General features: G+C 42.2%; 1 protein-coding gene across 2 annotated transcripts in view; it reads left to right on the top strand.

The window, feature by feature from the left end:
• The first annotated feature begins 1,397 nt into the window (after nt 1-1,397).
• Nucleotides 1,398-24,066, top strand: part of PARP6 (poly(ADP-ribose) polymerase family member 6) — a 41,695-nt gene continuing 19,026 nt past the window's right edge. For both annotated transcript variants that reach the window (XM_089538744.1, XM_089538743.1), the window contains exons 1-12: nt 1,398-1,652; nt 8,087-8,349; nt 10,376-10,453; nt 11,646-11,740; nt 14,753-14,813; nt 15,709-15,799; nt 16,046-16,112; nt 17,414-17,563; nt 18,899-19,076; nt 21,366-21,419; nt 22,428-22,523; nt 23,283-23,375. In XM_089538744.1, the coding sequence (XP_089394870.1) occupies nt 8,347-8,349; nt 10,376-10,453; nt 11,646-11,740; nt 14,753-14,813; nt 15,709-15,799; nt 16,046-16,112; nt 17,414-17,563; nt 18,899-19,076; nt 21,366-21,419; nt 22,428-22,523; nt 23,283-23,375 (966 nt within the window). In that variant the 5' untranslated portion in view covers nt 1,398-1,652; nt 8,087-8,346. The remainder of the gene's footprint in view (nt 1,653-8,086; nt 8,350-10,375; nt 10,454-11,645; nt 11,741-14,752; nt 14,814-15,708; nt 15,800-16,045; nt 16,113-17,413; nt 17,564-18,898; nt 19,077-21,365; nt 21,420-22,427; nt 22,524-23,282; nt 23,376-24,066) is intronic.

Below are 24,066 nucleotides of genomic sequence, written 5' to 3'. Positions count from 1 at the left end.
GGACCATAATGGTTATGGGACATGACACAGAGTCAGGTGTGGTGTTGTGGTTTGAGTGCTGGATTACGACTCTGGAGACCAGGGTTTGACTAACGCTGAGCCATGAAACCCAAGGGGAGACCTTGATCAAGTCGCATACTCTCAGCCTCAGAGGAAGGCAATGGCAAACTTCCTCTGAACAAATCCTGTCAAGAAAACGCCATGATATAATGTGGCTTCTTATGCAAGCTTTTGGGGCTTAGGCTTGACTAGGTTGTGGAGCTCTGCTTGTTTTAAATTGTTTAATTTTGGTTTGCTGGCTGTGCCCAACCCTGAAACCTTTTAATAGAGGGTGAGATGGAATTGCTTTTATTCATAGATAAATATTCTGAGGAGCAAGGTATTCCAGCCTCTGCTTTTATTCAACCACTAGGTAATCTTCTGATCCCAGTTGTTAGATTTTGCCCTTGGCATCCGCTGGGGTCATGGTGACCATACGTCCGCCTTTTCCAGAATGTGTCCTATATTTCTACCTTCTGTCCAGGAGGAATTTCAAAATGTCTTCCATTTTGAGCATGACTAAGGAGCAGGAATTTACATTTATATTAGTGTTTGCAAGTATTATTTCGGAATGTCCTACATTTTATGGAATGTCCTATATTTTGCAGCGACTTGTCCTCTATTGCAGTTATGACATCTGGTCACCCTGGCTGGAATTTGGTTCCAAGACCACCGGTGAATATCAAAATCTGTGGATGCTCCAGTTCCATTAACTACAATGGCAAATTGGTGTCCCTTACATAAAATGGGAAAATCAAAGCTTGCTTTTGGAAATGTGTATGTTTTTGGGATATTTTCAAGGCGTGGATGCTTGCATCCGTGGAAAAAGAATCTGTGGAGATGGAGGGGCAACTGTATTTCTGCATAGCAGGGAGTTGGACTTGGTGGCCCCCGAAGTCTCTTCCAACTCTGTAATTATTTTTGTGCTGGGATTTCCACTTTTGGGCCCTATGCAAGGTGTTACATATTATCCACTGCACAATAGTGGGATGCAACAGTGGCCTTTCCAAAAAGGACTCACTCATTATCATTAGGCAGCCAAATTAACCAGTGTTCCTATTTTCCATAGTTGTATGCATCAATGAATGCATGCTTTGCAAATCTGGGATGCCTTTGTTCTTCCTCTGTGGTCGACAGAAATAGCCATGCTGAAGGTCTTGTGTGTGACCGTAAAGCCAGCCAAAGTGCTGCGATGTTATCAGAGAGACAGGTAGTGTCTTGCATGCAGCCCTGTGTGCGTGCATCCATTCTGTACGGCTGCTTCTTTTTTCCCCCAGCAGCCCTCGCACAAATCCATTCTGCTAGCAATGAGGAATCACATGACGCCAGCCGGGAGCTGCATTGAGCATGGGCAAAGACATCTGGGCCACAGTGCTCCTTTATGAGAACAACAAAGCCAGCCAGAGGAGTCAGCAAGGCAAGCCACCCACCCACCCTTTTGTTTTCTTCCAGTCCACCTGCTTTAATGCTCTTTTAGTCCTCTTCCTTGCACTGGACCTCACAACTCCATCCCTGCCACCATCTGCCCCCTGAGTGCAACATCATCACATCCATCCCTCTACCACCACCAACCTTCCCTGGGCCTTCACAGCACCAGCAGAGAGGCAATTGCCGTGAGTATCTGACCATGCCAGAGGAAAATCTTTGCCTGCATGTGAACAGTGTCTTGCACATTTGTGAATAGCCAGCGCAAGGAATGTGGTAGCTGAAGAAAATCAGGGATGCAAGGAGATGTATTGCTAAACATTATTTTCTCCCCTCTGTTGCCTACCTTTATTTCCTCCAGATGGGTTTTGTCTGAGAGAAGACCCAATTTTGTAAAGATACTGTAAAAGAACTGTGAACCATGTCTGCTTGCATTTGTGCATTTGTGCATCTCTGTTTAGCATATTCATTTGCATCTACTAGGGCCTCTCCTGTAATGTTGCATGTGCAAATGTGTGTGTGTTAGTGAGCAACAGAGATTTTGGGAAAGAGTGATCTAGAGACAGATTCAGAGGTTTCTGGATGCTCTTTAGAATAGCTCCAAGAGTGATGAAGGAAACTAGGCCGAAATGGAAAGCGAGGTGTTTTCCATGGCAGTCAGCAACAGGTGTCCTTCGAGGTCTTCTTCACTCCTCCGACTTCTGCCATGGGCTATGATGGAGCTGGGATGCATCACTCCAAATTGCACCCAAGGGACCACCTTGGCATATATATTTTTTGGTCCATGGAGGAAGCCTACGTTGCTATGGAAACCATAGAAAAAGAAGACAAGTATTTCCCTCCTCCAAAATTTCAATTGGACATTTGCTTCGAAAGGGCTCTGGACCTAATCTTAAGTGAAGAGAGACGTCTGTCTCAGAGATGCTGATTTGGGGGTGTCAGGGAAGGATAGTCTCTTTTCACTGTGCAATTTATTACGGCTGTATTTTTTGTGGTCCATGAGACGGAAGAGGAGTTCTTGGGATTTTTGGCTCAGAATGCCATAAATGTAGCTTTGTTGTTGTTGTGTGCCTCCAAGTCCTATCTGACATATGGTGACTCTAAGGCAACCCTATCGTGGGGTGTTTTTGGCAAGATTTGTTCAGAGGGGGTTTGCCATTGCCATCTTCTGAGGCTGAGAGAGTGTGACTAGCCTAAGGTCATCTAGTGGGTTTACATGGCTGAGCCAGGATTCAAACTGTAGCCTCCACAGTCGTAGTCTGATGTTCAAACTGCTATGACATGCTGGCTCTCACAAATGTAGCTAGGTTTGGGTTTGAAGTGTTTCATGGTTTGCATGAAAATATAGCCATATTTGGAGTTGGCCAACTGAAATGAATAGAATTTTAGTCATCCAAGAGGAGGCTGACATATCCACCTACTGTCACAATTAGGCAGGGATAGTCTTGCTTTATTCTCTGTCGTCCCACTTTTTCAGCTGCTTTTAAAATATCCTAGGCTGCATCTACACTGCAAAGTGAATGTAGTTTGGCATGGCTTTAACTGCCATGGCTCAATGCAATGGAATGCTGGGATCTGTAGTTTTTTCAGATATTCTGGTGCCACTGCAAACTACAAATCCCAGGACTCGATAGGATGGAGCCTTGAGAGTTAAAGCGGTGTCAGACTGTATTAATTCTGCAGTATGGCAGCAGCCCCAGTTTCCCTCTCCTCTTCATCCTTGGCTTATTCCAACTGCAGCAAACAGATTCAAAATGCAAAAGTGGTTTGTACTTGATCAGCTCAGTGGAAGAAGAAGAGAGAAGGAGGCAGCATCTTGTTTTTCCCAGTAGGTTCAGGCAAAAGCAGACTGCTCCAGCAACTCCTAGCTTGCCTGTTTTTCCTGGTTAATAACTTTTGCCGTTTTGACTATACTTTAATGTCGCCTGGCTGTACACGTCTTGGAATTTTATCGCACACCTACAAATCCCAGGGAGGAGCCATGACAGTTAAAGTGGTGTCAAACTGGATTATTTCTGCAGTGCGGATGCAGCCCCAGTGACTGTCACGCGTCATTGGGGACTACAACTTGATCTGAAATTCAGAGCTGAACAGTCCAGATATTATAGCACACAAGGTTCATATCGTGACAAGAGCAGAGGCAAATTCCCCTCCTTTCCTTTAAAAAAACAAACTCAACTCTTTCCCTTAGCTTAGGTCGCAGCATCAAAGTACCACTTACACAAGGCCAAAAAGCAAAACGAAACAAAATCAAAAGAATATTATATAATAAACTGCCTTTTGCTGCCAAACCAAAAGGTATATTAAATGAGTGCAGTTCAACCTGTATCTTTATTTTTAAAATTAAAACTAAACAGCCACAGTGACCCTTGGTGCAATTCATTCATGGGATGAGGGACTCCCATGTTTTTGGGTCAAGATCCCCCCTTCCTTCCACCCCTTTGAAACTGCTATGTTTTATCCATGAGGGAAGAAAGCATGGATATGGAGATCAATATTTTACGTCTCGCTAATGTCTGCTCATCAAGGAGCTATTAAAGATACAGTTATCCCAAATGTGTAAGAAAACAACTGCCTGCTCTGAATAGCCGAAGATCTCTTATTGATGGGCAAGCATGTGTGAATGATCTCTCCCCCCCCCCCCCAGCAAATAAAAAGCGGTGCTATAATTCCTCTTTATTCACAGGATAATTGCGGGACATTTGCAACATCACATGACGTGGTGTGATCATCTTTGCCAAATAGCACAATATCGACAGGAGCATCCCACTATGCTCCCATTTTTCCCCCCAATGTGATAAACTCCTTTGCTAGCAAGAAGAAAGAAACATTTTGCTTTTGTCCAAAAGGGGTGATAGAAGCATTTAAGCTTGCTGGGAGAAGCCTTCCTCCAGATGTATTGGCTGGGGATACTAGGAGATATAGTGGTGGATGTAAGATTGGAGAAAGCTTAGGAGTTGTCACTGAATTTAGTTTTGATTTTTTTTATTAACCAACATACATTGTTACATATACTTACCTAAGAAGGATGAAATTATATTTTTATGAGTGATTTTAGCTTTTGTTTGGTCATGTCCGCCATTTTTCTTGAATGTCCTATGTTTTGCGGTGCCTTGTCCTCCTTTGCAGCTAGGACATCTGGTCACCCTGTGGTCCCTAGACAAGAACCTGTCCCCAAGTCATTGGCTGATGGTCCCCGGTGAGTTTGGTAGTAACCAGTGGCCATGTTCCGGATTTGCAGGGGGGTCTGGAACAGATCCCTCACAAATTGGGAGGAATGAGTGTAATTGCCATTCCTCCACATCAGATAGCCTGGGAAGTACTGATCTAATGCACCTTGGAGTGATAGAAATATAATAAAAAACACATTGGCCTGTCTCATGTTTTCTAGGCCATATATTAAACAGAGTTTACTTTCTTGGCAAGTTTGTGCAAAGGGGGGGTTACCATGGCTATCCTCTGAAAGTGAGAGAGTGTGACTTGCCCAAGGTGGGTTTTTGTGCCCAAGCAGATATTTGAATCCTGTTCTCCAGAGTCATAGTGCAACACTCAAACCACTACACCACGCTGCCCCCATATTTTAAATTTGTTCTTGTTGTGTGCCTTCAAGTTGTTTCCGATTTATGGCGACCCTAAAGCAACCCTATCTTGGTTTTTTTCTTGGCAAGATTTGTTCAGAGCAGGTTTGCCATTGTCTTCCCCTGAGGCTGAAAGAGTGTGACTTGCCCAAGTGGGTTTCATGGCCAAGCAGGGAATTGAACCCTGGTCTCCAGAATCACAGTCCAATGCTCAAACCACTACACCATGCTGGGCCCATATTTTAAATAGGGAAAGATAAAACATTGGGCCAGGATTTGCTGGACAGAAGGTAGCAAAAATGAGCAATCTGGCATGATTTCTTTGGCTTGTGTGTAAAAGTGGTTGACACAAATTATAGGCCATCTAATATTTTCCAGAGAGTAGATGGTATATAATTCATCTCAGCCACCTAATATTTCCCAGGAGAGAGTGTCAGTGTGGTGTAGTGTTGGATTAGCTTTCCAAGAAAGCAGGCTTCAAAATCCCTTTCAATCCATGGGAACCCACTAAGTGATCTTGGCAAGTCACATTCTCTCAACCTCAGAGGCAGGCAATGGCAAACCTCCTCCGAATAAATCTTGCCAAGAAAAAAATTGTGATAGCATAGAGTCAAGGCACACAACAAAATATTTTCCTGTTGATTATAGGGGCAAATTGCCATAGTTGTCATTCTGCAGGTTTTGAAGTCCCTTCCCAACTAGGCCACTGGAATATCATATCTTAAAGCAGGAGTGCCTTTGGGGTTGATCATTTTAAAAAGAATTTGAGGGCTTGAGAATCCTATCCATCTGAGTGACACCCGACTGTCAGTTAAAGAGGTGTCAAAACTGCATTAATTCCACAGTGGAGATGCTCTGAAATAAAGCAGTTTAACACTGCTTTAACTGCCATGGCTCAATGCTATGGAATTCTGGGACTGATAGTTTTCTGAGACATTTCACCTTCTCTGTCAAGGGAAGGGACTCTGCGGAGTTTGGGGGCGGGGGACCTGAAATGTCACACTGAATCCCCAAGGGCTTCATATGATCTACAAGCCACACAATTCCCACTTTTGCCAGTGATGGTGAACCTATGGCATGCATGCCAGAGGTGGCACTCAGAGTCCTCTCTGTGGGCACATGTGCCTTCCCCCAGCACAGAGTTTGCCAGAGTTTGTTACTAGAAAGCCAGAGGGACATGGCAATTTGCAATAAATAAGTGGGTTTTTTGGGTTGCAGTTTGGCACTCAGCCTTGAAAAGGTTCACCATCCTTCTCCACGGCTTGAATATATTAAAAAAAAAAAAGTATACATTCCAAGTAGCAAACCTTGATTTTCCATTTTATATAAGGGACACCATTTTGCTCTGCCATTGTATTTAATGGGACTTGAGCATCCACAGATTTTGTTTTCTATGCAGGGTCCTGGAACCAAACCCCAGTAGATGCCAAGGGCCCACTGTATTTCAGTGCATAATGCATAATGACAACTATGGTAATTTGGACTGAACATTTTTTAAAAGGAAAGTGTCCATTAAAAGCAAAGCCCGGGATGAAATGAGTGGCTGTGATCGATGAGGTGTAGAGACCAAAAAAGCATAGTTATATTGTAAGATGGTAGCTCATCCATGGTTGCCATGATTCGAGGCTGACCCAAAGGGCAGTGAACAACTACGGCATAGTTATGAACCCAGCATGCACCTCCTTGACAAGATTAAGCATGAGCAACATTTGGCCATCCTTTGTTGTTGAAGGGCAGCTCCATTTATTATCTCCCATTTTCTGTTCTGTCTAGGAATGATGAGAGTTACCATCTAACAATAGCTGGAGGACCACATACTTGCCATCTCTGAGTTAACCCTGAGTTAAAAACCTATTTTATGTGGCCCTTTAAGTGCACAAGCCTATAAAGGTATATTTAGAAGTAAGTCCCAATGAGTTCAACGAGGTTTATTCCCAGATAAATATGTATAATAGGATTGCAAGCTCACAGTGCAGTTGATCCTCTTCCCAGCTGCTAATATGAATGGTATAAAAACACCAAAAATATGGCAATATTAAGAGTATTAGGTTTTTAAACCATGTCTGATGGTTATTTGGGAAGGTGGATTTAAAGTGGCACTTAATCTTTTCTGAACTTTAAAAAAATGCTATCTTTGTGTTATATGAGATACATTTTTTAATCTTCTATCTACGATTTTTTCTTTGATTTAAAAAAACCAATTAGGGCTGCATCTGCACTGTGGAAATAATCCAGTTTGCCCTCACTTTAACTGCCCTGCTCAATGCTGTGGACTTCTGGGTCTTGTTGTTGTATCAGAGCTCTTTGACAGGGAAGGTGAAATGTCTTAGAAAACTACCCAGAATTCCATAGCATTGAGCCATGGCAGTTAAAGTGGTGTCAAACTGCATTAATTCCACAGTGCAGATGCAGCACCAGGTAGGTGTCATTCAGATGGACTGGATCATAATTCCCACTGGGTTTCTCCCAGATGATGGAAGTCAGGAGAGAAGGAAATATGAGCTATATGGATTGTAGGAGTAGCTCCTTCTTGATGGGCATCACACTCCATGCTTCTGTTCTATACACTGTATATATGATAATATCCAAAACCCACAAAGTGGTGATACCTTTATTGTTGTTCTTGTGTGCCTTCAAGTCATTTCCAACTTGTGGCAACCCTAAGTCAAACTATGATGAGCTTTTCTTGATAAAATTTCCTTTGCTTTCTTTTTGGCTATGATCATATAGTGGTTAGTAGTCTGTGTTGTGTTTGCTTTTCCCCTGCTGAGATCATATAGTGGTTAGTACTCTGCATTGTGTTCCTTTGCTATCTGTAAGTTCTTTGGCCTCACGTTCCTTTACATCTTTTGTTATATGTCCCTAGGTCTTACCCTTGACTTATCCATGGGTTGCATCAAAATCCCTAATTTTGTCCCCAAAACCTGCCCTCGACTTATACACGGAGTTTACTTATAGTCGAGTATATACGGTACTACAGGTTTTCCCACCCAAATACCAAAAATGTCTTGCATTTCCTTTCTTCTTTTGCTCCCCTTCCTCAGGAGGCAGAGTTTCTGGTGGCCAATGAGGAGGCCGCTGCACATCCCTGACGTCAGCCATTGTTGCTCTCGGCGTTCATGAGGACAGTGACTTGGTTGCCAGAGCAACGCAAGAACATCCTCCCTAGGCCGCCGACTCCGGGATCCAGGCCTCTCTCTTCGGCTGGCAGGATGTCTGTCTCGCAGCTTCCAAGCTGGCAGGTGGCAGCATGGAGGGTAGAGGCCTAGCCCTGCAGAAGGAACGCCAGTGAACCACAAAACAAATGGTAAGCATCCCTGCCACCCTACGTTGGAGGAGGATGACAGCACCAGATGGACTTCTGGGATTTGGGATGCTGCTGGAGGAGAACGGCGGAGGACATGACCGGACCAGGATGCTCTACTAGTATCATCTTGGTGCAATTTCTTTAATATGTCTCTGGTCCAATACACACTGCAGAAATAATCCAGTTTGACACCACTTTAACAGCCCTGGCTCAGTGCTAGGTAATCCTGGGAACTGTATGTAAAGAGATCTTGTAGCACCTCTGAGACTAATTGAAAAAAAGAAGTTGGCAGCATCAGCTTTCATAGACTGAAGTCTACTTCCTCAGATGCATTTAGTGGAGTTGAAACCAGGGACAGACATATACAGTGTGCCCATGCTGTACACAGGCGCACTATACTCAGCTTCAAGCTTACGCTGAAGCCATGCAACAATCAAACATATGGTGCACATGCCACAATGAGCACACGCCCCATTGTTTTTAATGGGGTGCAAGCATACGCGGACTTCCCCTTACATGGGAGGATCTGGAACAGATCCCCCATGTAAGAAAAGGGCCCACTGTATGTGCCATTGGTGTGAGAGAAAGTCAATTCAAATTCAAAATCCTTTGTGTATGGGAATGAAGTAGCTAAAATTCAAAGGATTGTGAACTTGAATCAACATTCTTTCACACCAATGGCATATATATGTCTGTCTCTTGTTTCCACTCCACTAAATGCATCTAAGGAGATAGACTTTAGTCTACGAAAACTCATGCTACCAATTTCTTTCAGTAAGTCTCAAAGGTGCTACAAGATCTCTCTACATACTGATTCTACAGACTAACATGGCTATATCTTTGAATTCTATCACCTGGGAATTGTAGTCTGTTGTGGTACCAGAGCTCTGACAGAGAAGGCTAAATATCTCACAAAACTACAATCCTTAGAATTCCCTGGCATTGAGTCAGGGCAGTTGAAGCGGTGTCAAGGTGGATTATTTCTGCAGTGTGTTTTGGCATTGTAACGGCAGCAATAATGCCATGAAAACACTTACTGTATATACAATGGGCTCTAGGTATCTGCTGGGGTTTGGTTTCAGGAGTCCCCTTTGGTACCAAAATCTGTGGATGCTCAAGTCCTATTAAATACACTGGTGTAGTAAAATGGTGTCTCTTATATAAAGTGGCAAAATCATTTTGCTTCCTTATAGCTACACCTATGGCTAAGGTTAGTCATCCAGACAGCTCAGATCAGATACAGATCATGGCTGTGATGCTGGGAAACAAAAAGAAGCAGTCCATGCTGCAAGATTTTATTTCATGCTCAGTGTGTCGTAATCATAATGTGCTTGCCAGTACTGAAGCAAAGCAGTAACCATGCTGTGATAATTCAGTGTGTGCGCTCTTCCACATTTCATTCTTCCAGCAAACCTAGAAGTTATCTATTGGACCTGTATAGACAGGCCAAACTAAAGCTGCTTCGGGTCACTTTGGAGGTATGCTGTTTAAATGATGCATGCGTCCTAAGACTAGAGCACAGCTTTGGTGCGACTTCTGACCTCTTAGGATGGATGCATCCTTTAAACAGTATACCTCCAAAGTGACCCACTGTACTTTAGCAAAATCTTCAGTTCCTGCAAACCTGCAGTCGTGTTCCTTTTGTGCATGAATAATGCCATTTTGGCTACATAACAGGGAATGATGATTATATACCATATATACAATGGTATATATGGGCACAGAACAGAGTAACAAGAAGAGTACTTTCTGCCCTGAGGAACTTACAATAAAAATTCAACATAGTGTTGGCAACAGGGAAAAGGAAACAGGTGGACTAGAGAATAAATATCTTTTGCCCTGAGGACTACCAAATTAACCTTTATTTTTTATTCAAAAAGCAAGGAAGGAAGGAATTTAGCTTGCTGGCTAAGAATCTTGGAATATTGAAGGAAGCATTCGGTTATGTTCAAAGTGTGCAGCCATTGGCCATGTTAGTCTATGGACCTCCCTGCTGTCTCCGGCTTACACTTGTCTTGTCTTTTAGGACATCAAAGGCCAGTACTGGACTGACGATGATTCCGATGGAGAAAATGAGTCGGAGGAATTCTTATACGGAGTACAGGTAAGGCTCATCGTAGTTCTTTATAAGAAAGCTAGTACAGTTGGCCTTCCATGTTTGCAGCATTAACTTTTGCAGATTTGATTATTTGCGGTTTTGATTCTAGGAATTTCTAGGTCTTCCAGCGTGACTCTGCCAGAAGTTGTGCTGGAGAATCTAGAAGCTCCTAGAGAAAACACTTCTCTAGGCATTTGCAAGTCCTCCAGCATGATTCTATGATCAACTTCTGGCCAATGTTGATGACAGAGTTGCACTGGAGGACCTAGAGATTCCTAGAGAGGTGTTCTTTTAGGTAAAAAGAATAGTACTTTTTATTTGCTGTTTTTCCACATTCTGTGCCCAGCGAATGTGGAGGGACCTCTGTAGTAATAAATGCCTTAATTAAAGTGAGTTTCTGTAGAAGTTCCTATGTAGCTCTGGTGAAGGTAATAACAGTTTACGTCTTCTTTGCCAATCAGTTGTGTTCCAATTGCCCTTTCCTGGCCAAAGCTCATCACTCTTTAAAACACAATATAGGACTTTTCTGAGCTGAGACTACTTATTGAGTTGAGGCAGATAGTCTGAGAGATTGGAGTCAAGAACCACAGCATGAAACTACACACTGTGTTTGCTTTGCAGGGATGTTGTTGTTATTGTGTGCCTTCAAGTCCTTTCCAACATATGGTGACTCTATCATGCAGTTTTCTGTTGCTGAGAGTGTGATGATGTTACCGGCTACCAAACGCAGTAGCAAGAGGGAAACTGATTTCCTAGCAACATTATATTATTGTAAATAACCCCATTTATAATGCTGGGTGATGACTTGCTCTTAAATGAACAACTAAGTTGTCTTAGCTTCACAAAAGACCGATTCCTGGCAGAGGTGAAAACTGCTAGCACTGGTATGTTGAGATAAGGTTTATTGCTGCACTAGGAGAAGTTGCTTTTTTGGATTGCAACTCCCCAAATCTACCACAATTGGGGAATTATAATACAAAAACATAACACATTAGATAACTGCCTGAATGTTTGGATTCTCCTCAGAAAGCGTAATAATGGGGAGTGCTATAATAAACATCTATACTTAAAACTTTAAATCTACACCTTTGGAAAAGTCTCTCTTAAAGTTAGCCTAAGACCCATAGTAAATCTTCTGTGAAGGTTCAGCATCTTTCTCTGTCCCCCCATCATCACATTTTTGTATGTATTTCTGTAGGGGACCTGTGCGGCCGACCTGTACCGTCACCCGCAGTTGGATGCGGATATTGAAGCTGTGAAGGAGTTGTACAGTGAGAATTCTGTATCTGTCCGGTGAGTTTTGCTGCCTAGATTTGTCCAAATTTAGGAATCCCAAATCAAAGCTGATCCTATTTCAGCTGGACCTTTTCCCCACCCTTCTTTGACTGTCGACTCCCTCTTTTCTCCTGGAGTTTTGAAGAAGGTGCTTTTCATTGCCACTTAAACACTGGGGCTGCATTCACACTGCTGAAATAGTCCAGTCTGACACCACTTTAAGTGCCATGGCTCAGTGCTATGGAATTCTGGAATTGTAGTTTGTTGTGGCACCAGAGCTCTCTGGCAGAGAAGGCTAAATGTCTTACAAAACTACACTTCCCAGAATTCCATAGCATTGAGTCAGGGCAGTTAAAGTGACCTCAAACTGGATTATTTCTGCAGTGCAGATGCATCCAGGTTATTCTGTAAGTATGTAGTGCACCTTGTTTTTTTTTGTTATGGTGCACTGTATTGTGTTCCTATTTAAGTTATAGTACCCTTTTAAATGGTCTATGTACCGACAAATTAGCATGAGCAGATTTATGCAAATCTGCAACTTCTTTTATCCTTGTTTGGTAATTTCTTTGTCTATCCCTTCCAGCAATGTGTAAGTTGCTACCTGGAGATTTGCTACCTTGGAGTTGGAGGATGTTTGTGCTTTAATGCTTCATTTCCATTTCCACCACAAAGAGGATAATAATAATAACAATAACAAATATATATATATATATATATATATATATATATATATATATTTCATTAAAGAGTGCAACATCAAAACATAATCAAGAACAAAACAATAAAACACAACAGTATAATATACCAAAAGTATTAAAGTACTAAAATAATATGTACTAGTGTACTAAAAATTATGAACCAAACAGTACCATGTCTTGGGAGAGAAGGTGAGGGAAGTGCTTAATGCTTTGCGGTTCCTCTTTGGTTTCTCCATATTGTCTTAAGACGCCTGAAAACATGAATTAAAACAAGATGTATGAATTAATTCATTATTAGCCCATCAAGTCACATTTGAGTTTTGGCAACCTTATGAATGAGAGACCTACCTTGCAAAAAGAAAAGTTTAAAAAACAACGATAAAGCTACCCTATTAAAACATCAGTGCCTTAAAACAATATAAAATCATTTAAAAAGATGACATGAATATTAAGAAAAAGCACACATACTTCATTAAAGAAACACTTCATTGAACACTATCATGTGGCCCCGTTGACAAAATGTGTTTGTGTGCGTTTTAGAATCTTACACAGTTTCTTGTGTCTTTTCCAAATGTGTGCAAGCAATCTGACGCATTATTTTTTTGCTTTCATGGGTTACACTGCAAGCTTGGAAATTACAGTAAGGTCTTTCTAACCACAAATCATTTTTGGCCTGTGTTTTGGTATAAGAAGTTCAGATTGGCCAAATCTGTTAAAAAACACAACCAGCAACATTTTTTTGATGGGGAAGGGGGTTTAAATTTCTCACCGACTGCATGTTACAGACAACGCCAACCCAACAAAACAGGAGGAAGCAAGAACTGCTTTGAAAATGGAGCACTCAAACCATATGTACAATTTAAAGGACTGCCGCCTTGAGTACTCTAACCGGAGGGAAGCCTTGTCTTCTTTGTCTAAGGATAGTAACAATTAAAACACACTGCTCTTTTATTAAAAAGCTTTCAGGAGCTTGATCTGCAAAAGCAGACCCTTTACAGATTGCGTACGTATGTGTGGTTATGTGTGAATTCATCAGCTTCTATTAGGGTGACCATGTACTTATTTTACAGATGACAATCCCTGTTTGAAGGGCTGTCAGAGGACATCCTTCTCTTTAAAGCATTCTCTCTTTGAAGGAATGTCCTTTCCAAATCTTGGTTTAAAAATAAAGAAGCTTAACAAGATCAGAGGTTTTGAAATGGCCCATCAGTAGTAAGGTCCTATACAACAGGCTGAGCGGCACACAGTGTTCTTCACTCTGGTGAGGTTTGTATTTCTATTTATAACATTTATCCACACAGTTATCACAGTTTGACATCACTTTCACAACTGTGGCTTCATCCTCAGACCTGGGCTCTGTAGGATGGAGCCGTGTTGGTTACGAGTAATATCAACCTGCTTAAAATTGTGTGCTGTGGATAAACCTAGGGCCATATTTTTCTGTACCTTAAAGTTGGCGGATCCTAGTTTTATATGGATCCTCCATTTGTTAATGCATTTTCTCTTTTTTAAAAAGCAATGTGTACATAACCCATTTGGCTGCTAGTGGCCTGGGGTAAATTTCCTCTTCCCTTCTTCAGAAGCAAAAATTTCTATTAGCAGCAATAGCATGGCAACAAACTTGAATTTAGAGAGAGAAGTCAAAAACAGTTCTCAGGAAGTGCAATGAAGCTGGGACAAATAGGGCTTTGCAATTCCTAGCAGTGGAAGCAAGCTCAAAGTAGGATGACCATTTGTTGCATTTACATTTGTGTAGGCTCTCACTCAATTTGTGCATCCCACAACCAATTGTACTTGGCAGCAAGAAGTCTGTACATTTCCAAGGATCCAATATGATCATTGCGGAATAGCGGTCTATAAATAAAACATATTATTATTATTATTGTTTATAAAACCAAAGGCACAGAGGGCTAGGGAGTGTGTGAGTCAGAAGATGGTAAATTAACAGCAGTGAATTCATATTATTTCTTCTATGAATTCATATTATTTCCATCAGCAACCCAAGCTCCTTCCTCTGATGGGGGGCAACGTTGATCTTTATTTATATCCCACTTTCCCCCAAAACTGGGACTTGAGGTGGCTTCCAAATTAACATGATTACCATATAGTTTTAAAAAACACATGGTGAACATTAGAATTAAAGTATTAGCAATATTAAAATAATTTTAAACATATACCTTGAAAGGATAAAAAGCACTTTAAAACAAAACTGTAAAGTATAGTTCTTAAAAGCTCTTCCCTTAAACCCTTTAGTTCTATTGGGATAAAGAAGTCTTTGACTCTTCTTCACAGAGTTTTTTTCCCCTTCTAACTCTTCCATTTTCTTCCACAGAGAATATGGGACCATCGATGATGTTGACATTGATTTGCATATCAACATAGGCTTTCTCGATGTAAGTTGCAGGACACATTAGCCCTTGGGTTGTGCAAGGATGGTGTTTGTGCTGAAGAAGGGGCTGTATGGAAGCTTGTGGGCCCATTTTCTCAGATACATCTAAACTTAGAACATGGATAGACAATGATCATCATGCAGGCTACATGTGGCCATAAGGCTGTTTTTGTATTCACCAGCTCCTCTGTTCCCTTGATGCTGCCTCGACCTCAAAAGGCCAAAAAACCTGTCCCAAAGATATAATTATCAGCTTCTCAAAGCCTCTAGGGACAATTATTTTGCATTGAAACAAGGTGATTTTCATTGAAAGTATGGTTGTATCATTCTTTGTTTTAATGCATCCCCAAAATGAAACCAAAAGGGGAGCAGTGTCCAACTAGTACTGGCTTGAAGTCACCCTCACTTCTTGATTTTCAGGATCAACGCAGCCCATGATGGATCATAAGGATGTAAAATTGGACCTCAAAAACATATCCGCCCCTGAGTTAGAGGTCTGAGATATATGCCCAGCTCTGATGAAACATTCTGAAGGTTCATTGTCCTGAATTAGCAGCAGAGAACTCTCACCACTTCCTCTGAACATCCCATGATGAAGTCATTGTGGTGCTTACCACTGTGATGGTTGCATAGTAATAGTTAAGAACATGTAGCTTTGATGGCTGTCCATTCTACCCTAATGTTAAAATCCAACCTCAAATTGGATTTCTCAGAAATGGATACTTTCCACTCTGATTCTTCTTAGACCAGCATGACCCTGACCCAGGAGACTATACTGCCCAAAATATAGTATCTTACTGGCCTCAATTTCTAGTCCTTATAACAAGTACATCCTCTTCCCTCTTCTTTGGGTCCATGATGCACCCCAATAGCTTATGAAGATCTGGTTGTCATTGCAGGAAGAGGTGGCAACAGCCTGGAAGGTCCTACGGGCCGAACCCATTGTTCTCCGACTGCGGTTTTCCCTTTCCCAGTATCTGGATGGCCCCGGTGAGTAGCACCTTTGCTTGTCAAGAGGAATGAGGAACTGAGCAGGAATTGTGAACGTTCAGATGAAATCAATAATCAAGCCATACTTCCTTAACCATAGATTCTCTAAATGTGTTGGACTACAACCCCCATTTTCCGTGCTGATAGGGATGGACCATCCAACCCATTTCGAAGATTCCAGGTTGGGGAAGGCTGTACTACAGTTTTCTGTACAAACCGACAAATGATTCTTCTCTTGTTTTCCAGAACCATCAATTGAGGTTTTCCAACCATCCAATAAGGAAGGGTTTGGACTGGGCCTACAGCTGAAGAAGTGAGCAAGACCTCATATTTTATTTTATTTTATTTTATTTATTTATTTATTTATTTATTTATTTATTTATTTATGGTATTTATACCCTGCCCTTCGCCCTAAAGGCTCTCAGAGCGGCTTACAATCATTATTATTATTTTATAAGATGGTTCCCTGCCCTCAGGCTTACAATCTAAAAAGACAGGACACAAAAGGAGAAGGGAATAGTAGTGGGGAGAGGATCAGGTCCAGCAGTTCTTCTCTCCCTCTGAGGTCTGGACCAAGGCAGATGGACTGGAGAAAGGGCTCCACTTCTTACGTTATTGTTTACGCACCAAATTATTGTTTAATGAGAGTGGGCAGCCACTATGGGAATGGAGCCCAGTTTTCAACATTGGGACCCAACACTGGCTGAAAATAACAATCAGAAGTTATTTCTGGCTGAGACTTGAAGGCTCAGCAATGAGTCTTCTGGGGATCAGGTTCAAGAAAGATTGGGCAACTGTGGAGCAGGTGGGGGACATTTTCTCCAACATCAACACCACCTCCAGTTAGGTGGTTCCTTTGCATTTTGGTACACTGAAAGTGATCTTCCAATGCTTCCACACACCATTTGGGCAAATTTTTCAGCTCCTTTTTTGTTTTTTTATTGTGGGGGGAGGTTGGGGTCTCTGATGATGGAGGTAGGAGAAGTAAGCCAGGTATGTTAATAGATGGACTTGTTTTCCTTCTCATTTTCCTCAGTGTGGTGAAATTATTGCTAGATGACCTTTTTCTCAGCTTACTGCCCTTTTGTATACTTTGGGATCTGGTGATGGAGATAAAAACACTTCCAAGGCCTTTCCTCACAGCCCTTGAGTATAATCTGTATTGCACAGCTGCAGCAGTTTGATACCACTTTAACTTCTATGGCTCCATCCTAGGAAATTCCAGAAGTTTTAGATTGATGAGTGACTTAGAACTTTCTGTTCATAACCACTAGAGTATTCCAAATGCCTCACTAAACTCCAGATATTAGGCTTGTGTATCATGGAGCCATGACAGCTAAACTGTTACCAAACTGCTCGGAAGATGCCAGCCACAGATGCAGGTGAAACGTCAGGAATAAGCTCTTCTAGAACATGGCCACATAGACCAAAAACCCCACAAAAAGCTATGTTATCAAACTGCTGTAATTGTGTAGTGTAATTATGCTCTTTTTCTCTGCTTTGTGTGGATTCTGCCAAATCAGGGGAAAACTGCAAGAAAAAAAATGAGAACACTTCTATGTCAGCTTCCATGCCATCTTATGCTGCTAATCGTTTTTGTAATCTTTCCAATAGGATCCTGGGCATGTTCACATCCCAGCAATGGAAACATCTCAGCAATGACTTCCTCAAGACCCAGCAAGAAAAACGGCACAGCTGGTTCAAGGCCAGCGGCACTATCAAGAAATTTCGTGCTGGTCTCAGCATCTTTTCGCCCATCCCCAAGTACGGTTGCTGTCTTCCACCTGCTCCCCCTTTTAAGAGTTCCTTCTCCTCACTCCCTTTACTGCCACATTGAGCCCTAGCTTTAGGGGAAAGGCAGGGCATAAACAAAACAATCGATAAGTTGTGGGCAACTACTAAGGGAGCAGGGGATCATTTCATCCTAGATCGTAGCAGATTGTGCTCTCCACCAAAGCAAGCTCAGACACTTCCACATACTTCCTGTTGGCATTTTGGGAATGACTGTAGAGGTAAATTTGGGAATTGTACAGATTTCTGGGGTACTTTTGAGTGGAGTATTTGTTACATGTTTTCACACATTTGCAGGTGGTTCTGTGGATATGGGGGTAAAAAATGCCTGGAAATCACACCCCTTAAAAAACACACCCAGGTTGGCACTGAGGACTTTGAGAGACCGATAGGGGGCTTCAGGGCCCCCAGAAATGGGACCCAGGGGCTGCATGCCACCGATGGGCTATATTATGCCCACTCTTGTTTTCTTGACTGAATCAGTCCATCTGGAGTGCAGTCTCTCTATTTCTACTACCTTCCACTTTATCAAGCTTGATCATCTTTACAAAGGAATCATGTCTTCTCATGATCTGTCCAAAGTATAATGGTCTCAATTTAGTCATCTTGACTTCCAGGGAGAGTTCAGACTTGATTTGTTCTAGGGGCCATTTGTTGGTCTTTTTGGCTGTCCAGAGAATCCTCAGCACTCTTCTCTAACACATCTCAAATAAGAAAGAAATTGGCAGCATGAGCTTTTGTAGACTTCAGTCCACTTCCTCAGATGCATTTGCAAATGCATCTGAAAAAGTAGGCTGAAGTCTACAAAAGCTCATGCTGCCAATTTCTTTCTTTAAGTTAGTCTCAAACGTGCTACATGATTTCTCTACGTACTGATTCTACAGACTAACACGGTGATATCTTTGAATTCTACGTATCAAATGAGTTGATTTTCTTCCTATCTGCTTTCCTCACTGCCCAGCTTTCGCAACCATATATAGAAATCAGAAATGCTATGGCCTGGATGGTTCTGACTTTGGTTATTAGAGATATGAGTTTACACTTGAGGATTTAATCTAGTTCCTTTCCAAATCTTAGTATTTTGATTTCTTGACTAAAGTCTCCATTTTGATGAATGAGTGTACAAGTACGGAAGCAGGGCTGTCAGGAGAAATGGCTACAGGTGTGCTGCTTTCTCACTATCCTTAGGACTTTCAGTCTGAGATGATTTACTTGCTTTCCCTAATGGTAGGAACATCCATTGGTAGAAGAGGGAGAGGGAACAGAATGATCTGTTTTTGAACTAGTGCTCTGTTTTTGTGTCTCCAGGTCTCCCAGCTTCCCAGTCATCCAAGACTCCATGCTGAAGGGCAAACTTGGAGTACCTGAACTGCGGGTTAATCGCCTCATGAACCGCTCCATCTCCTGCACCATGAAGAATCCAAAGGTGGAGGTGTTTGGCTACCCCCCCAGCACCCAGGCAGGTGTCGCCCCATTCAACATCCTGGTGGGTTTCTTCTCTGCCCTCGTCCCTTGAGATGGGTTGTTGGTTTTCTCTTGGGGACCATTAAATGTGCTTCCCTCCTATTACCATGGGTTGGAAATGTTCCCTTTTTGGATTACAGCTGCCAGTTTGGACTGGGAGTTACAGTCTAAATAAATAATTTGCCTAAGTTCTGCCCATTGAGCAGTAGGGATCAGAGCTAAGCAATATGCTCAAATCCACATGATGGCACTATTGTTGCATTTTACTACTGTACTTTGGACTGAGGATGTAAACCTTCACACACACACCCAATATTCAAAACTCATTTATATAAAAAACCAACCCCACCTCCCCAAAGCATACAATACAAAACTCCCTGCAAGTATAAAACCAGCACATCAAGAACAATGTCAGGACAGAATCTTCCTCGTGACATGGTAGCGTTACATTCATTGGGACTTTTGATGGGTGTGGGATTGGCATGGCTGCAACATCCAAATAAAATCTGTTTTGTGTAGTTTGAAAAGGAATAATTCAATAATTGCTATACCGTGTAATTTTGGTATATGTGTAGGTCAGATCTAATTTAGGACAATCTGTTTTGATTCCTGTTCATTGGAGACCTTTTGATATCTCTTAGCAACTGCATGTAACCAAGGGAAAAATGTCCTTTGTTCTAAAGCCTGGGCTAGAACTAGCCTTCTACTCCTTTTTTTGCCCAGACAACTGGGCAACACTTCCTTCTTTTCATAATCAATTTCCAAATACTCAGGAGGGATACATTCAGCTGGCAGTATTGGGAAAGCTATAGTACCTTCTTCCCCCAACATGGTTCCTGGGATTCTTGGACTATGATTCTCATTAGCCCAGTTTACTTGAGCAATAGTGAGGAATCATAGGAACTGAAGTCCAAAACATCTGGAGGGCAACAAGTATGGGGAGGCTGCGGTGGCAAACATCATAGGAACACTACAGAGTGCCTTTGGACAGGTTTTTATTGATTTTATCTGAGACCTGGTACAGATGAGAAGAAAGGGATGACCAAAGGCAACGATCCGTAGTAAACCGCACGGCCCCGGCAACAATCCGTAGTAAAAAGGAGCTCCAAAATGGAGCTCCTTGCTGCGATGCCACCAAGGCACTATTTCCGCCTTGCAGTATCACGGTTACATCATGCATGCGCCACGCTGTTTGGATGCAGTGTGCGTGTGACATAATCTATACATGCGCTGTGTGGATGGTGCCGCATAACGATGGTGGTGTCCAACAAACTAGGGCTTGGAAACATGTGCTTGCTGTGCTCTCCCAAGCCCTAGTTTTTGCCCGAGGGCACCAGAAGGCACCCATTTGTATTGGGCTTGAGTTAATTAAAATATTTACATCTTGTCCTCTATCGAAGTATCTCAGGGTGAGGTACAGGTAACAGAAAAACAATCTAAAACAATTTTAGATTATATAAAACATTGTAAGATCATCTAACATAGTCTAAAATGATTTCAAGCAATCTAAGCAACTGTAAGCAGTTTGAAACAGTGTACACAACATATCCTACAGAAAAACATTACAACCTAGTCATGCCATGATTCTTAGTGCCAAATGCTTTTATGAAAAGCAGTGTGTTAACTTGCTGCCACTACACTGGTACCACATGGTGTGGGTATTCCACAGTACCTTAACAGAGAAGGTCCTCCCCCACATCTCCATATAACATTAGTCTCCTGCTGGTGGAATACAGAGGGGGACTATGGTGACAGATATCAGTGGCTTAAAGAGGTATTCCTTCAGGTAGCAAGATCCCAAGCCATTTAAAGGTTTAATTATCACAATCAACCCTTGAATTCAGAAGCATATGACTGCTAATGCATTTTCTTTAAAATGGGAGTCATATGGTTCCTTTCAGGTCCTCCTTTCACTAATCTAGCTTCTACATATTGCAGCAGCTGCAGCCTCTATGATATCTTCAGGGGCAGCCCAATGTGAAGTGCATTGTAGTAGTTTAAATGGGCTATTACCAGTTTATGGACTATTGATGAGATTATTTTAGAATACTTTGACAGGTAATAGGGCAAAGGCTTGGGAAAGTTACTTTTTTGGATTATATATGTGTCGATGTGGTCATGCTGGGAAATTATGAGCACAGTAGTTGAAAAAAGAAGCTGTTCCAACCACTCTAACAGAAGGATTTGTGGATAACACAACATATCTTCTCCCAGATGTGTACATGCAAAAAGGAAATATGTCCTTCAAGAGTTGAATGAGCAGGTGCCAAGTAACGTGGCTGGGCTCTCTCCTCTTGTCTGGTCTCTGCAGGTTGGCGGCCACTGCAAAAACATTCCCACTTTGGAATATGGTTTTCTTGTCCAGGTAAGTAAATTTCACTCACCATGTTCTATTTCCCCTGAGTACCAATATACTTCAGTTGATTTACAACAGTTTTTGTCTCGCTCAGTTTCTGTTTTGCTATTTTGGAAGAAGGAGCTGATTGGATGCCACTGACATCTAGCTCAGTATTGTTTCATCGGGGGGGGGGGGTAATGAGGAAGACTTTTCCTATTGCAGGAGACATTCTTTTCCAGGTAATCTCTTGGGAGATATGTGTCTCTGTACACCTGTGGTGGATGAAGTCAAAGCCAGCAGTGGGTGGCTCAAGAGCTAACAATGGCTGGGGCGTCCTCATTTCTCTCTTCTTGTCACCTCCTTTTGTCTCCTTCTCCCTTTCTGTCACTCTTCTTTCTTTTTCTGCCATTCTCTTCTCTTCTTTGACTCTCTCTTTTTGTCTAGCTCCTCTTTTCTCTTTCTCTCTCTCTCTCTCCCAGTTTGCCACCCATCCTGCTCTTCCCAGAATGAGACCTTTCAGAGGGATCTTAAAATCAAGCTATGGTGTGCATGCAATAATGCTGAATCCATAGGTTGTTTACAGGAGCCATCATGGTGTAGTGGTTTGAGCTTTGGACTATGACTCTGAAGGCCAGTGTTTGAATCCCGGCTTGGCCATGTAAACCCACTGGGTGAACTTGGGCAAGTTACACTCTCTTAAGCCTCAGAGGATGACAATGACAAATCTCTCTGAAGAAGCATGCCAAGAAAACTCCATGATAGGGTCTCCTTAGGATTGCCATAAGTCAGAAATGACTTGAAGCCACAGCAGCAACAACAACAACCACAGGTTGTCCACAACTGGTACCAGCTATTTGGCAGGGGCTGACAGGCAGCCAAGCTTTCCTCCAGGCTTTCTACTGAGATATTTTAGTGGAGTACACTTGACACTAGGACCTTCTGGGTGTAAAGCATGTCTTGCACCACTGAGTTGAGACCTGATTCCCAGAAAGCATAGTTCTTCTTACCCAGGTGTGGTTTCGCCTTTGCACTTAGATTATGAAGTATGCAGAGCAGAGGATTCCTACACTAAATGAGTACTGTGTGGTGTGTGATGAACAGCACGTCTTCCAGAATGGATCCATGCTAAAGGTACTCTTCCCTTTTTTTGCATCTGTCAGCACAAATGAGTAGAGTCGGGAAGATGTTGGGAAAGCTATTCTTTTTGACTACAGCTCCCAGGATCTCCAGTTATGATGGTCACTGGCCATGCGGGTTGAGGGATTCTGGTAGCTGTTGTCCAAATGAGAAACCCTTCAAGCTAGGCAGCTGGGAAAGGTAGCATTTGGGACAGATTTTCCTGAACTGATCCTGTACTGAATCTTGAACTGAAGAGTCATATACAATTGGGAGTCCTTTTACTGGGTGGTTTGCTGGGTGATCTGCATAGAATCTGAGTAATTGGGTTACAGGGCTTGGAGGCCTTGACTGCTGCTATTAAAGAATAGAGGATCTAGAGACCATGCTAATGGAACATCAGGCTGAGTTAAGCCATTGTGGAAGTGGTAAGCAATGCTGGCAAAGTAATCCTAAAAAGTTTAGCAGAGTAATCTTTAAAAGCTGTCTTATTTTGAGTCAGTCCAGTCACTCATTTAGCTAGTGTTTCCAAGCTATGAAAGGCAATAGATCACCATAGCCAGAGACAGTAGAGTTTGCCTTGCTCATTGAGACCCCTTCATTAAAGAGAAGATGATGTGGATTGAACGAGATGTTTTCTGCATGGAGAACAAGTAGTCTTCCCTTGGATTATGGTCTACCTTAGTCTGTTTATGATTTTGCCTCCTGGCATGCAGAGTGGCTTGGACACTTTCCCCTCTATCTCACTAGCCTTGTGGCTCTTTCTTTTTGTAGCCAGCTGTGTGCACTCGGGAGCTGTGCGTCTTCTCTTTCTACACTCTGGGAGTGATGTCTGGTGCTGCAGAAGAGGTGGCCACAGGAGCGGAGGTACAAATGATGGGATGCTTAGCTTGGCGGGGGTAATGTGAAGTAGAACATTTTTTTGTGGAAAAAAATTGCAGTCTTTAGTTTTTCCATAGGGGGAAAATCCAATTTCTTTTTAATAAAAATTACCCATTGGAATCAGATTATGCCGATACAGCATTAAGCAGGCTTGGCTGCTTTCCTTGACCACAGGAAAAAGCCACATAGCAAATTCAAGTAACTCTGAATCAGATTTGCCATTATTGGAAAGTAAAATGAGCCAACATGGTGTAGTGGTTTGAACACTGGACTACAACTCTAAAGACCAGGGTCTGAATCCCTGCTGGACCATGGAAACTCACTGGGTGAGCTTGGGCCAGTCACATTCTTTCAACCTCAGAAGAAGGCAAAGGCAAACTCCATCTGAACAAATCTTGCCAAGAAAACCCCATGATAGGTTCATCTTAGGGTTGCCATAAGTCAGAAATTACTTGGAGGCATGCTTCAACAATGAAAGTGAAGTAAGCAGTTTTCATACCTCAAGTGCAGAGAGTGCTATTTTGTTTTTCACCTCAGACACAAAATGTCTTGGGCTAACCCTGACTACATAAGTGTGTATGTGTTTAGAAAGAAGAAGAAGAAGAAGTCCATGGAAATAGATTTACTTAATAGCTCAGGGGACAATTTATTGGAAACTGAAATTTATTCTTCACAA

Source organism: Sceloporus occidentalis, unplaced genomic scaffold, assembly GCF_023333645.1.
Source record: "Sceloporus occidentalis isolate IW3139 unplaced genomic scaffold, rSceOcc1.0.p SCAF_9, whole genome shotgun sequence".
Classification (NCBI taxonomy): domain Eukaryota; kingdom Metazoa; phylum Chordata; class Lepidosauria; order Squamata; family Phrynosomatidae; genus Sceloporus; species Sceloporus occidentalis.
This window is presented reverse-complemented; position numbering and strand designations above follow the sequence as displayed.